The 15,629-nt window shown below is 42.2% G+C and overlaps 1 protein-coding gene across 1 annotated transcript in view; it reads left to right on the plus strand.

Annotated features, from left to right (window-relative positions):
* The window catches only part of GRK5 (G protein-coupled receptor kinase 5), a gene marked incomplete at both ends in the record, with an annotated part of 165,709 nt that overhangs the window by 138,103 nt on the left and 11,977 nt on the right, over nt 1-15,629 (plus strand). The window contains 7 exons of the mRNA XM_082002444.1: nt 2,249-2,341; nt 5,018-5,081; nt 5,609-5,749; nt 6,857-7,047; nt 12,044-12,081; nt 12,906-12,995; nt 14,263-14,471. Coding sequence (XP_081858570.1) covers nt 2,249-2,341; nt 5,018-5,081; nt 5,609-5,749; nt 6,857-7,047; nt 12,044-12,081; nt 12,906-12,995; nt 14,263-14,471 — 826 coding nt within the window. The remainder of the gene's footprint in view (nt 1-2,248; nt 2,342-5,017; nt 5,082-5,608; nt 5,750-6,856; nt 7,048-12,043; nt 12,082-12,905; nt 12,996-14,262; nt 14,472-15,629) is intronic.

The following is a 15,629-nucleotide window of genomic DNA, read 5'->3' on the forward strand; positions in this document are numbered from 1 at the left end:
TCTGGCTGAGCACGGTTTGTTTTCCCCGGATGATGTAATGGGGATTTGTAAAATTCGCTCTGCTGTCATTCATTGTTTTGACTCATTTCATTGACCTTTTCTGTTTTCAGTTATTCTTTGCATTGGTAGGAGATGTGGGTTATTTCTGGCCTTCTCTTATAACATAACCAGTTTCCTTGCATTGGCCTGGTGTCATGTAGAGACGCTCGTATAACTCGCACCAGTTGCGTGTGCCAGTCCCAGTGACAAAGGCAGAGCTGGGCTCGGCACTAAACCCCATGATGCCTGTTTCCAGTTCTCAAATCCGTTTGAAAGCTGACAATTCCCCCTAAAATGCACTTTGTTGTTGCCAAAGAGGGGAACTAAAAAGCAAACAAGTGGTGAAAGGCAGCTATTGTTCTTTAAAATACATGCAGCTTTTAATTAACTGAATGGAGTAGGCTAGTGTTGGACACCACTTAATTCAGGCTCGTATTCACCAACAGCCATTCCTTCGTCTCAACTGATACAGATAAATGAGCCAGGTTGGAGAACTTGTTAATGAATATGCTGATCATTTCACATGGACTGAAATGGGGTCAAAAGGAAGTTTTAAAAACTTGCTGTTGGTATTTACTAAATGTACTGAATAATGTTAATTTTGGAAGAGTTCACAGTCAGACCAAAAAAGGGAGGCATACATACAAATATGGAGCTTGCTATCCTGTAAGAGCAGGAACAGGGATGAGTTTCCGACACGTCTTCATAGATAAGATCAGTCTGCGGGAGAAATGCATGTATAGCTCTAACTTCTGCTTTGACCTTTAATATTTTGACTGTCTGCTCCTGCCTCCCCTCCAGATTCTCCTATAATTTTGGCTTTGAATTTGGACATTTGTTAAAGCTCATTAAGACTTACTTTTTATTCTATTTCGTAAGCTTGAATCCAGTTAGGGGAAACTGTATGATCTGTGTCCAATCTTGTGAATACTGAATACATGCAATTACCTGCCTGTTCCAAATTGATGGTGCAAGAATTATTACCCCCCAAAAAAATCAAACAGCTGAGAAATTCCAAAAACTTGTGAATAGTAGCTCATGAACAGAGAGGAACTAAACTGAGGAGACATGCTACTCATGGTGAATTGTTTGCTCAGGTCTAGAAGTGCCGCAGGGTAAGGTATAGATTATCCATTCCCAAACCAGAGTAGTCCTTCAAAGAGGATTTCCTCCTCCAGCAAAATCAAGAAATGTGTCTGTATACCCTCAGACATAGACACAAAAGTGTCTGTATGCACCAAGACAGAAATGCTAATTTCTTGTGGGCATTTTTCACCCAAACCCAAGTTTTGTCTCCACCAATGCTGCCAGCAGAAGTGGATGCAGTAGCCCCAGTAAGCAAGGCAAGAACCAAAACCAGCAGGTCAACAACCTGCAGGTTAAACAACGCGACCACCTTCATCTCAAGCAGCTCTCTCAGCTCAGCCCATCTTTTCTTAGCTCTGAAACCTTGGCCTTCCTTGTGGCATGTCTGTTGATCTCTGGCTGCTTGTTTCCTGTCACAATCTATTTATTTCTCACATTTGCAGATTGGCCTTCTTACTCCTTTATTTCTTTTACTATGCAAAATACTTTGCATCCTCTGTGTGAGCCCCAAAATTCTTTTCTTGATCCATAAACAAATCCACATCCCTGTTCAGCCTTTCTTTCCTCTGTTTTACTCTACAAAGCACATAGCTTTTAGGAAAAGCCCTGTGACTTTAATCACAGTTACTACTTCTTCTGTATAGCAGGAATTGAAATTGATTTTTTTTTGCTCAAAATAACACCTCTGATGGTCCCTCTTTGACAAAAATGGCCTTCAGCCAGAAATTTTCGATCCAGATGTAAACATACCCCAAAGTTTAGGAGCTCAGTTCCTCAGGGTGTTGTGTTAGTTTACGAACAGAAGCAAAGATGTTTCTCGTCTAGTGACTAACAGCCTTTGTAAAAGTCCATTGAAGCCAGTGGGAGATGCCCTGTTAATTTTCAGCAAGCACAACCAGTACATCTTACTATTCAGCTTGTATGAGGCCTCCTGTTATGAAACACATCAAACATACCACTTTGTTCCTAGATTGAAACCATGAGTAAAATAAAGTACAAAATAAAGTAGAAGTAAAATGATCCTACTGTTCAGGAAGTCTGGATTTTCTCCTCTTGTTTTGTTTCTCTTTTCCTCCAAGTTCAGGATTATAAAATGCTTATATATCCTTTTCATCTGAGATAGATCTGTCCTTGACCACCTCAGTGGGGAACCATTCCAAGAATACCTAAACAGCATGTACTTCGACAGGTTTCTCCAGTGGAAGTGGTTGGAAAGGTAAGTGTCACTATTTTTTATATTTTTTAAATTAAAAATTAATACAAGAGTTTTATTTTTACCTTCCATGCAAAGTCTTTAGAATGTGGTCAAAATCTGACAGCTGAGGTAGCACGTTTGCTCCCTTTGCCCTCAAGATAAAGACAGTTTAGCTTTTCTTCAGCATTATCAGTAGGTATGATTAAAATACATTCAGCACTTTCAGTCGTCTTTCTGTTCAGCTATGCTCTGAATATGGTAACTTTTTTGTCTGGACCACTTACTACAGTTATTAAATCACTGTAAACAGACAAAAATACGGCATATAGGTCCTCGCACCATATTTATTGGCTATACATTTCTGAGCACATTTAACAACCAGGCAGCCTTCATGGGTATTAATTTGCAAGGAAAGGGGTCTTTGCCTTCTCCTTGTCAGGAGGGCTGGAGCAGACGTACCCTGCTGGGTAACAGTGACCTTGAGTTGAGAGAAGCCCCAGTTTCCACAAATGGAATTAATTACAGCAGATGAGTTAGGGCCAGATCCTTGAGCGGTATGTATCAGCATGATGCCTCGGAGATCAAAGGAGCTGTGCCAGCTCCTCTCCCTGGAAAGCTACAAAGCCGCTGCACAAGAGGGAAGGGAAGCGGTGGGCAGAGGGGAGAGCCATTTCATGCCAAGACATGCTCCACATGCCATCTTTACTGAATCCAGCATTTACTCTTCCATTTCAATTAAAAAAACATCAGATGATTCATCTCTAGCCAGGCTATTTCCTATCTGTTTTCACATTTGGGATAAGGAATTTTCTCAAATGCTTTGAGGATTTGTTTTTTCCATTCCCCCAACAAACACGACAAGCTATTGGATGTGCCTGTCTGGCTTCAGAAGCCGGGAGAACTGTTTTTAGGATTAGCAAAGAGATGTTGGTAGCACAGAGTGATCAACAGCTCCTTCTGACGGTCTGCTGGCTCCCACAGAGGAGTCAAACAGTCCATTTATTCCAGGGACGTTGCTGAGCATGTAGTTATCACTGCTAATTGTTGCTTTTAACCCAAATAGCATCCTCACAGAAGCCTGAAAATAGCATCTTTTCTTCTTCTAGTTTTGGCCTTCTGCGTATTTTTCTTCCCCTGCTCTTAAAAACAATAATGAACATAAATGAAACAATTCACTTTAACATTTATTCCTTATTGTCATCAACCTCATCATCACTGTTGTGGGAACAGCCACGTTATTGTGCTCCCTCTGCCGACTGGCTGCCCGCCAGAGGAAAACAAAGCTGGTAGGAAAATTCATATCGACAGCTAATACAATCGTAAAACCTCGGTGATGGAATGGTAGTACAAAATTGGATCTCTCCGAATCTAGAGATCTTCTTCTGTCATGTTACAAAGCTTTGATGATAACAGATGTGGTGTAAGTTAGATGTAGGGCCGGAGCCTTTTTGGTAGAGCAGAATTTTGTGGGAATCCTGTAAGAGTGTATAGCGACCATGTCTAGTGATCCTTAGGGAGCACTCTGCCCTCAGAAAGAAAGACAGAGGAGGGCCGCAGAAATGCTCAGAGGGATGGAACACCTCTCCTACGAGGACAGGCTGAGAGAGTTGGGGTTGTTCAGCCTGGAGAAGAGAAGGCTCTGGGGAGACCTTATTGCAGCCTGCCAGGACTTAAAGCGGGCCTGTAGGAAAGATGGGGACAGGATTTTTAGCAGGGCCTGTAGCGACAGGTCAAGGGTGATGGTTTTAAACTAAAAGAGGGCAGATTTAGACTGGATAGGAGGAAGAAATTTTTCCCAATGAGGGTGGTGAAACCCTGGCCCAGGTTGCCCAGAGAGGTGGTAGATGCCCCATCCCTGTAAGCATCCCAGGTTAGGGATGGGGTGTCTACCAGGGACGGACGGGGCTCTGAGCAACCTGGTCTAGTTGAAAATGTCCCTGCTCATTGCAGGGGAGTTGGACTAGATGGCCTTTAAAGGTCCTTTCCAACCCAAACTTATTCTATAATTCAATGATTTAACCCTTAATTTGGCACTTAAAAGGAAAGAGATGCTTTCCTTGCCTTCTTGCCCGTGATGCTCCCCCAGGAGGCAGGCACCCCAGGGCTTGGAGCCTGGCTTCCTGCTCTCCCCTCCTGTGAACAGGACCTAAAGCCACCTCTCCGGTTCCTGGGATTGTTTCTTTCCTTGTTTCACATCAGTTTCCTGTTTTGTTTAAGGTCAAGAAACCAGAAATATTTTCTAGTGGATTGAATTTTGGATATCTCTTTCTCAGATTGAAGACCAAGCAAAGCAATAAAGTGTTAGCCCAGCACTTAAAAAAATCCTTTATGTCATGAGAATTAATATCGTGTTGGAAGCTCTCAGGCCTCCTCTTTGTTTAACAAAAGCATGGAGATTCAGAACCCTCCTTGGTCCTAAGATGCTAGCAGAAATTATACTGATGACTCACTAATGTGTTGTATTTTATTACAGCTTAATATGTTGGAATTGAAAAGTTCAAGCCATACATAGTATTGAAGTAATGTAATTACATAATTATATATTATATTATATAATATCATTACCTTGAAATAACGTGATTATATAATATTTATCTATTTTGCTTGTCAAAAGTATGCTCTGAAATAAATAAATCACAGAGAGTGCATTAAATGTAGTGTGTCTTTTTCTCCTTTTTTTATTTCCTTTTCTTCCAGGCAACCAGTAACAAAAAACACGTTTCGGCAGTACAGGGTACTAGGGAAAGGCGGCTTTGGGGAGGTGAGTAATTCTGAAAGTTTCTGTTAAGAGTGTTTCTTACTTCTCAGGCACTGCAGGTTACAGGAGTAACTGATGTGACTGATGCGGATTTTCATTAATTGACGACAGTTTTACTTAACCTCTCATGACACCGTAACCTCAAAAGAAGACTGTTGAGAATTATTTTGTATTCGACTGTTGCATTCAGAGTGGAATTAGGGTCACACCCTGATTTGTATTTTACTGATGCCTCGCGGTCGCTGCCTAGGCAGCAGAGTCAGAAGGCGAGGACGGGCTTTAGCTGAGCGGATTGCAATCTGCACAGACAAAAGGAGGTGGGATAGGAAGCAGGCAGAGGAAAGTGGAATAATTAAACCAATATTACACAGCAGGTTTGGAAACAGTAGTCGGTTCCCCAGCTGCCCCCGCCTATGCCGCCGTCTCTAACCTTAAAAGGACTAAATCAGATCAGATCGTGAGGAGCGAAGTGCAACCCAGACACAGCCTTTGCTTCAACTTACCCAGCAATTGTTCTCTTTAATTCGCAGGTCTGCGCTTGCCAAGTCCGAGCGACAGGGAAGATGTACGCCTGCAAAAGATTAGAGAAGAAGAGAATAAAAAAGAGGAAAGGAGAATCCATGGCACTAAATGAAAAGCAGATTTTAGAAAAAGTCAATAGCCAGTTTGTAGTGAGTATTGAATTCCCAAGCGCTCAGCTCCCTGCTCACCTGCTGAGCGCGCTGTCTCTTGTTGAATCTGATGTCTCTTCCAACTCCCGCTACAGGAAAGGTGCCAGAAGCTGACTGCCTTCGCACCTTAGTCCTGCTCCATGTGCCTTTGCCGAGTCTCATTGTAGCCTCCGGTCTGTGAGAAAGGCACCAGACAAGGTGCCTGTTTCTGCCATGGGAACATGATGCGTTTTACAGCCTTGACTCAGGGGTGCATCTAGCTGAGCTATTTTTATCCAGCGTGACTACCTGCATTCCCAGTGTCTGGGAGAGAGGAGCTTGGAGGAGACTGAAGGAGATTCAACCCAAATAGATCAGAAGAGATTGGCTAGTAAGAGCATCTAGCCGGTCATGTGGAGCTGGTCTGCCTGACGTAGGGCTTTCCTGAGATCTACCAGCTCTCATGTCTCTTTATAGATTTAAAAAAAAAAAAGAGGTGTCATTCATTGTCTCAGCATCTGTCATGTTCTTTATTTTAGGAAACACTGTGAATACAACAGATGCCAGATATTTACTTCCTTCTGGCAGAAGCAAGACAATGGCACATATTTAAAAGTGATGGGTAGCTTTTGGCTTGTCTGATCATTCCTGGGGTACCCACCAGAGCATCTCAAGGGTGATGCTCACCTTCACGCCTCGGTGATGGTCTGTTTTGACCACCACAGGACTGGGCTATCTGGGCCTTCCTGGGAACCTACCGAGATGATAGGTTTTTGACAGCTATCCAGCAAAACAGTGCAGCAGGAGGTATAGATTCCCTTGATTATTAAGATTTCTCTTATGTGGAAAAGTATGCCTGGAATTAGTATGTTTGTCCAGCCTGTGAAGCTATATGAGCATTAACCTTGAGGGTTGAGTAGTCTGGATTCAACAAATTAATCTATAAAATCCTCACATCTGATTTTTGTGTACTTATAAAATGTATGTTTGCTATTGTAATAAGGCCCGTATTAAATTCAGTCAGTATATTTCTTTTCCTTTTCTAGAGAAAATCTTTAATGAAAAGTTAGTGCTTTCTTCTTAGCAGCTAACTGAACTGTCACAACTATGCTACAAATGTTTTTCTAGGTCAATTTAGCCTATGCCTATGAAACAAAGGATGCACTGTGTTTAGTTCTGACCATAATGAATGGAGGTGACCTGAAGTTTCATATCTACAACATGGGAAATCCAGGCTTTGAGGAAGAAAGAGCTTTGTTTTATGCAGCAGAGATTCTTTGTGGCTTAGAAGACCTACACAGAGAAAATACTGTGTACAGGTAAGTACTCTCTCGAGTCTTAGGACGTCTTTTCTGGCTATAAAAGAATTGTGTGCATCCTCGCTTCTCATTGCAGTGCCATACAATTTAGATGCCTCAGAGCTTTGGCTGAAATTTTGCAGAGCCGTGCATGAATACGGTATGATTCAGTAATAATGGAAGGAAGCAGCTGCTTCACTAAGTACATCCTGTCTAAATTACACAGAACTAACACAAAGCTCCCCAAACCCCACCTCAGCATGAACTGGGTGACATAAGAAAATTATGAAAGTTCCTTTAAAGGAATTTCATTAAGGAATCTAGTTCCTAGTTCGTATGAAATGGAGAACATTCCATCCAAGCCTCTATTTTAATTAGTTTGATTATATTGCATTAGGGGCTGCAGGATGTCAGATGTGGAGAAAACCATCTCTCTTATCCCAGAGGGAGCGCAGTTAGAGTAAGAGGGTGTTTGAGACACGGGGCACGGATTTACGCTCTAGGACACGAACTAGTTTGATCAGCTAGATTGGGTCATGATGGTGGCCGTAGCGTGCCAGCCGTGGAAGGAGGCACATTCACAGCCACGCGTCCTGCTGGCAGCATCCCACCCACCGCGGGTGCAGCCAGCGGGCAGGACGCTGCCCAGCGCGGTGACACACAGCCAGCTTCGAGACGGACAGATTTCAAGTTCTCAGCTTCCAGTCTGGCTTCCAGCTCTATCCAAGCACTTTTGCCGGACATCACAGGGTTTACTTGCTGGATAAGCAGCGTGATTGTAGACAGTTCTCGTGACTCCATGAGGATTATTTTTTTTTAATCGACGACCAATGCAGTTGTAAACAACATTTAATGTTTGTCTTCATCATCCCAGCTTGTGAAATCATTATTGCTGGCATTCACAGCAGAATAAGTCCTGTAAATTGATGAAAGAACTTCCAAGGACAACAATTAATAGACAATAATATGTTATTTTTAAAAATGAAGCCACACTTTAAATCATTTGATATGCCCATGTATAATAAGAGTTACGCATATGCTCGTATACACAGAAATTACAATATTGTTGTTCCTTGGAGGAGATCTGTAGCAAACTGCTACTTGGTTGCCTCACTGTGACTCAGATCTTGCTAGCTGGCGTAAGGAGGGCAGACAGATAACAGGCTGCTTTAGTTGACGCTGGCCCAAGAAGGAGATTTTTTTCCCCCAAGGAACAAAATGGAATTAAGCATTTATGTCAACTGAAAAATCAAAAAATGAGTGACATGTCTGGCTTCCCTTTTCTTTAAAAAACTTCCTACCACATTCAGAAAAGTTTTAGGAGGTATTACAGGGTTTCTTCAACAAGTACTACATCACAAGCATACTTTATTGATGAAAATGACCGGTACATTCATAAGATGGCTGGTAAAATGCCATACTAATGCCACTCTCTAATAAAACAAATACCTAAAATAGTATGTGGCTCTGAGAGAAATGGCATCCTACTTCCTTAAGCAGTTGTTTCACGTTACTCTTAAAAGAGCTGCTAGTTTGCACCTCAGATGGCACATTTATTTTGGTGATGAATGGTATTATATCCTTGTAGGTGACATTTTCTAGTAGTATTTTAGGAGCATCTGCAGAGACCCCTAATTTGTAATACTGCAGTGTGTTTTGGGACCCATGAGAAGTGCTATATAGGTCAATAAAACATAGCAGCTAAATGCTACCGCTTTCTCAAGGTGAATAATTCATCGCAAAACTCTTATTCCTCAGACTTAATTTCATTTTCTATGAACAAAATGCTTCCGAGTAAAACACAGCATCAGAAAATACATCGCCATCTCATGGGCTGGTGACGCACGCTGCGGACGTGCCCTGAGAGAACAACCAGGCCAGGTTTTAGGCTCGGAGTCAGTTTTATCTAATTCAGAATTCCCTTGCCAAACATGGTGCTTACATTACATTTCTCAACTGCACCATGTTTGTAAAGGTCAACGGGTCAATTGTTCATGGAAAGCAAACACAAAAATCTGCTGGTTCTCCTTGAATTATATATTATTACTTATATATAAAAAATATGATTTTACTTATATATTTATATATAGAAAGAGAAATAAAATTATTTTTATATATACTATAGCCACGCCTGGAAGCTCCAGTCAGCATCAAGATCACATTGTCCTAAGCATTACACAATGATACAATAAAGTCTTGTTCACTGTGATTAATTTAGTTGTTTATGCTGTCCTGTACAGCCAAACACTGTACCATCACCTTTCTGGCATGGGCGCAGTGCCAGCAGTTTATGTTTCTGTATATTTAGGCAAGGTTAGTTTACATATGGGAAGCTGTACCATTGGGAGGTATCATTCTATGTCCACCGGGGAGTTTTATTTCTCCTAGACATTTCAGTGCAAAAATCACTTGGCACTTGGAAGTGCTGGCCATGCCAAGGAAGCCAGCCTTGTTCATGAGGAGCCAAAATTCTGAAAACAGAAATGACAGCTGATGTCTGGGGGGGAGGAAAGCCTGCTCTAATGGCCCTAAATCGGAGAGGACTGTAAGAACCAAACTGCTGTTCTCAGAGTCCTCATGGAATCTCTCATTTTCTTACTCAAAGACAACATTTCCCAACTTGGAATTCTTCAAGGATTCTTGTCATTTGGCCACAGTTACAGCTTTAAGTGGGACTAATAACTGCTGGAGTGGAAGATGAAATAACTAAAGAAGTCTGAGTTCTTCAAGGAAATAGCTCTTAAGGGATTTGGAATAAATTTTTAAAAATAAATAGGGAATGCCCTCAACCATGTTGCTCCAGCATTGGAAACCTGCTGATAGGTAGGGAAAGCCCACAGTGGTATGTTAAATAAAATCACAGCCTCTCCTCAGCATTCGGCTGCCCTTCACATATTTCAGTATTGTTTATTTGAAAAGTAGGCTTGGTACCACTGGGCACCCGGTGAAGTTTATCTTGAGAGGTCAAGAGGGTCTAAAGCAAGCAAGAAGAGGAGATTGTTCACAGTGCTCCATGTTCATGCTTGAAATAATAAATAAAAATGAGACAAGTTTTGAAATTTTAATCTCAGTATTGTCAAAACTATAAAATGCCCATCTCCAGTCACAGGAAGATTCACGATGCCGGAGTGGTACAGCTTGAAACGCAGGGCGGGCTCCTGCACAGACTCTGTGCAATGCACCGATCTCCTGGCGTGAGGGTTTCTCTTTGCTCTTTGAAAAGAAATGCGTCTTGCTGGGAAGCTAACAGAATCAAGCTGGTTCACAAATGCAAGGAGGCCTTAAAAAATAGACGAGGCCAAGGACTTCTTGGATTTGCACCAGGCTAAACGCTGTGTTTCAGGAGGAGTCGATCAGATAAAATCAGGGCATGATGTAAATTGCAGCAATACATTTTCCCCTGCCTCACCCGGCCGTGCTGGTGCCTTACTCGGGCTCCTGAGACAGCACAGCTCGCTCCCGTCACACAGCCCTTCTGGGACACTCCCCTCCCAGCACCTTCCCGTCTTCCCTCTGACACGTCCAGGTCCCATCTCCGAGGCTGGCTTCATTCCCGTTCTGCACTAGCAGCAGGCTCTGCCTCATCCCTGCTCAGGGGCACGGGGAGGACGGGAAGGAGCCCGCCTGGCTCCCGCATCCGGGAACGGCAGCGGCGGCTGCAAAAGTGTGCTCCGCTCCCAGGTTTGGAGAACAGCTTTGGTCAAGCAAGGGCACTTGAGCATGGCTGGCCTGGGCAGCTTCTGGAGCGTGTCCAGAGAAGGGCAGCGAAGCTGGTGAGGGGTCTGGAGCACAAGTCTTACGAGGAGCGGCTGAGGGAACTGGGGTTGTTCAGTCTGGAGAAGAGGAGGCTGAGGGGAGACCTTATCACTCTCTACAACTACCTGAAAGGGGGTTGTGGTGAGGTGGGTGTTGGTCTCTCCTCCCAAGTAACCAGCGATAGGACGAGAGGAAATGGCCTCAAGTTGCACCAGGGGAGGTTTAGATTGGATATTAGGAAAAATTTCTTCACCGAGAGAGTGGTCAAGCATTGGAACAGGCTGCCCAGGGTGGTGGTGGAGTCGCCATCTCTGGAAGTGTTCAAAAAACGTGTGGACATGGCACTTCAGGACATGGTTTAGTGGGCATGGTGATGTTGGGTTGATGGTTGGGCTTGATGATCTTAAAGGTCCTTTCCAACCTTAATGATTCTGTGATTCTTAGATTCTGTAGAAGCAGCAACTAGTGGAGCTGGTTTGGTACAGACAAACCTTTCAGAAGAACGACCTGCCACAGCTCTGCTAAATATATGAAAACTGAGATTTTTTTCAGAAGTTTATAACTTGGCCAGATTTGGGATTTTCTTTTTTTCACAGGCGCAGTAAAAGGCACATCTTTGACATCAGAGTGACCACCTTGCCAATTTTAATGGCGTTGCTCCAAACCACTTAGGCACTATAGTTTCACAAATGTTTGTAAGAAGAATCTTAATCTGGGCACAGCATTCCCCCCTCTGCGCCTCATTTTCCAAACTCACTGAAGTTGTTACACATGTGCACAAGCGCGTGTACACACAATTCACATACTGGGTCTGAGCCAGATGCCAGGCATAGAAAATTTGAGCCCAAGAGGTTGCTATTTCCATTTTCAAATGCAAATAAAATATTTTAAAATTTAAAATATTTTTTTTTTAACAAAAGATTTTATAACAGAGAATGTTACCGGGATTTAACAACACACAGAATTATAGGGCTTGGTTTACATGGCTTACTGGACTAGATGGACGAGTCCTTTACAGAGTGGATTAGGAACTAAAAGCTTGGCTTAGTGAAAAAATGTAACTCCAGTTTAGAAAAAGACATATGGTTTCAGGCTATCTATGAAGTGAGTTGTAGAAAGTTGTATTGGTTTCGTGAGTTCCTTGCTGTTTGAGTTGACACTCAATTGGTTTATTACTAGTAATAAATGCACTCACACACTGTCGTATGGTTATGTTATCAAAACCAGCTTCATACAAATAACTGCTATCTTTCATTTTCAGAGATTTGAAGCCAGAAAATATCCTGCTAGATGATTATGGTAAGTCTCAGAGGTTTACAGAGATGCTTTCACAGTAAAGTAGATTAAGTTAATTTTAGGATATATATTGCACAAAGACACATAATGCTGTGAAGTGACTAAGAGGCTCAGCATACACTAATACTTCTGTCTTGGGGTGGGTGAAGTGCTGGAGCTCACCGCACGGCTGGAATGAGGCGGCCGTGCTGCTCAGCAGTGTCTGCTCTCGAGAGCGCGGCTTTGCTGGGGTGTCTGCCTTTTTTCCATTGTTTTTCCATCCTTATTGTTGCAAGGCTGACACAACACAAAGGAAGTTGGGATTTCTAAATCTGCGCTGCCTGCTCCATTTTCAAAAATACTTCCATCCTTTGCTGAGCCAACTCTCGTTATATGCAAACCCAGGTACCCGTTTGTTGCTGAAAGCAGCAATAATCAAATCTCATGCTGACTTAGAGACCAGATGTAGCCCCTTCAGCCATCAGAGAGTTACAGAAATATGTCAGCCCATCCATCTCCTGTGATCAGTTCAAGATACTTCCCTACAGCATGCTCCTCATTGCCTGTTTTCAGTTGGTTTTAAATTACCTAACTCAATCCACTCTAGTCCATAGCCTCACTGTTAAAATTACTTTCACTGCATTATAACACCCTTAAACATTCCTCTTTTCCTTATCAATGAAACTGCTCCAATTCAGTCATTCAGAACAGTCTTTTCTTAAAATGTCTGAACAGTAAACTGCAAGAACGTTGCAGCAATGTGTTTTGTGTGCAGTTGCGTTTTTGAACTAATTTGTGTCATATTATTATATCTGGTTTGTGTCATTTTGTTTCTTTTTCCTTTCCAGGCCATATTAGAATATCTGATTTGGGTCTAGCTGTTAAAATCCCTGAGGGTGAATCAATTCGTGGAAGAGTAGGAACAGTAGGGTATATGGGTAAGTCTTCAGTAGCTTATATTTTTGATAATTTGATGAGATTACTTGAGTTTTTAAGATCTTTCTTGCCATGTAGGTTTAAGAAAAAGAATTAAAAAAGATTCACATTCAGCTGGGTCCAGTTCCCTGCAGCAACCCACCATGGAGTCATGCTAGTGGAAATCAGAAGTGGGTGAAAGGATGGACCACAGCAGCTCTTAATGAGACTGGCCTATAATTCTAAATCAGCAAAGAAAATTAAAAGAAGACACAACAACTGGGATACTAGTGATTTTAGCATAGACTTACTTTAGGAGGGTTATGTGCATAAAAGAAAGGTTTCTTCTTAGTTGCTACTTTGTATAGCAGTTAAAATGTATTTGTATGTTTATGATAAAATGGGTAAGTCCGCACCGATGGTCATCTTGACCACAGACATCTTAAGTCCTCTCTGAAGTGCAGGGGAGGCTGCACAAAAGAAGAGCAGAGTTTTGTACATTGGTAAAAAAAACACTCCCTGATTTAACTAGATCTGTTTTCTAAATTCCATGTAACTATTTTCATGCATTCTCTGGATGGGCATATATCTTGGAATAAAAAATGCTTATGCTTATTTGACTAGCTGATATGAGCCACTATTACACCAAACAGAGAATTTAATGAAAGCAAGCAAATCAGTTGTCATTTCTAAATTTTGTTATCTCAGTGTAAGTTTGTGTGCACACTAAGACTGTGCTTGTGAGCATGCATGTGTGTGTGTTTGTACCCATGTATGGAATCGAGGATGCCTGCAAGACAGTGACTATACGCCCAAAGCACACTGGGTGGTTGCAAAACAAAAGAAGTGGACTTTTTTTTTTTAAGGGGAAAAAAGTTACACATTGAGCAAAAAGACAGAATTTGCTTTTGAAGAAATGTCACTGCTGTTTACAGGATGTCTCTTTGTATGTAATTTCTTCCCTAAATGGAGAAATCTGGAAGGACTTTTAAGATTAGGCCTCTGCTTAATACTTAGCTTGAACTTCTTTTTATGTTTTTAATTGGTCTGACTTGGTAGAGAATTCAGAAGACAGCATGCACATGGCATGTCACATGTAGAGAAAAAAACATGGCATGTACCATGCGGCATTTTCTGTAATGCCATTGACAGAAATCAGGAGGTATTCTTATATTTTACCCACCATTCTCTGTGCATGTGTATTTAGTCACCAAAATGGAACTTCTAGAAATTTTTTTTGCCTGTGTAAACATCAAGCTTTTCAACAAGACACATCTTTCTCCTTCACAGCTCCAGAAGTGTTGAACAACCAGAGATACACACTCAGCCCCGACTACTGGGGGCTAGGCTGTCTCATTTATGAAATGATTGCTGGGCAATCACCATTTCGTGGAAGGAAAGAGAAGGTGAAGAGGGAAGAAGTGGACAGAAGAGTGCTGGAGACAGAAGAGGTGTACTCGCATAAGTTTTCTGAGGAGGCCAAGTCCATCTGTAAAATGGTAAGGGGCTTGAAGGCCCAGTGGGGCAGCTTCATTAGCAAGCTGTATCTGACACGGTTTGAGCAGTAACACGGTACCATAGAGGGGCTGCAGATACAAGGACTAACCAAGCTCATCTGTTGATGGGATGACTGCCTTCTCTATTCATTCAAATGGTGTTTATTTGGGCTTGCGTCTCCATGAGATTCATCACGGTCATCTTGAGTCCTCTCCAAAGTTTTAAAGTCCTCCCTTTGGCCAAGGGAGCAGCATCTATTCTCGTGAGACTTTGAATGTTAGTTTGCAGTCAAGAATGCATTTCTGCCTTTTATAATCTTGTAGAAAAAATAAAAAGGACTTGATGATGCAAGACTCTGATTGTCTCCTGCAAGGAACTGAAAACCCCATGCTTCCATTGTCTTTGGTGAGAGCTGGGGGTAAGCAGGACAATGATTATGCAATGAAATTATTGTGACACTCAAATGTTGTCCCACCCCATCTCACTGACTTTGTTAGCAGCTTTTCCCCTGGGGTGCCAGGGTATCCAGCTTTTTTTAATACTGTTGAACTGTCCTTTAAAATGTTTTCTCACTCTTTCAGCTGGGAGTCATTTTCGTAGCACAATAGCCATGTCTGACAATGGAAATCCTCAAACCCTCTGAGAAATCTCGAAGCTGTGTCTGAATTCATCAATGTCTTGTCGACATTCATCTTTAGAAGGCTGAATTGTAATTTGGAAAGGGATGTGGTCTTTTTCTTGATGTTGTTTGCTAAAGAGTGAAGTCTCCTTTGGAGACAATGACATATCTGTGTATACTGGTAGAAGAAGAATGAAGGGAAAGAAAGGTCAACAAATAGGTAGTGAGAGTTTCACCAATATCTTGTGCAACAGGCAAGCACACAGCAGTTCAACAACGTTCTGGTTGGCTGGCTTCATGAAGAGATATTGAAGTCTCCTTGCAAAATAATAATGGTAGTATTGCCAAGTATCATGCCTGGAAGTCATTAACTCACAGTGCACCAACTCATTGCTGAATCCCCGGGGGTAGTAATTAACTGACATCACTCTTGATAGATACTCCAGGCCATTCACTGCCCTTAATCTGCGATTCAGAGCCCCTAGTGAAGTCGACGTGGGAGGATCTAGGCCAGCCACAGGCTCTTACAGACCATTTCATG

Source organism: Phaethon aethereus (assembly GCF_964289735.1).
Source record: "Phaethon aethereus genome assembly, chromosome: 7".
NCBI lineage: Eukaryota > Metazoa > Chordata > Aves > Phaethontiformes > Phaethontidae > Phaethon > Phaethon aethereus.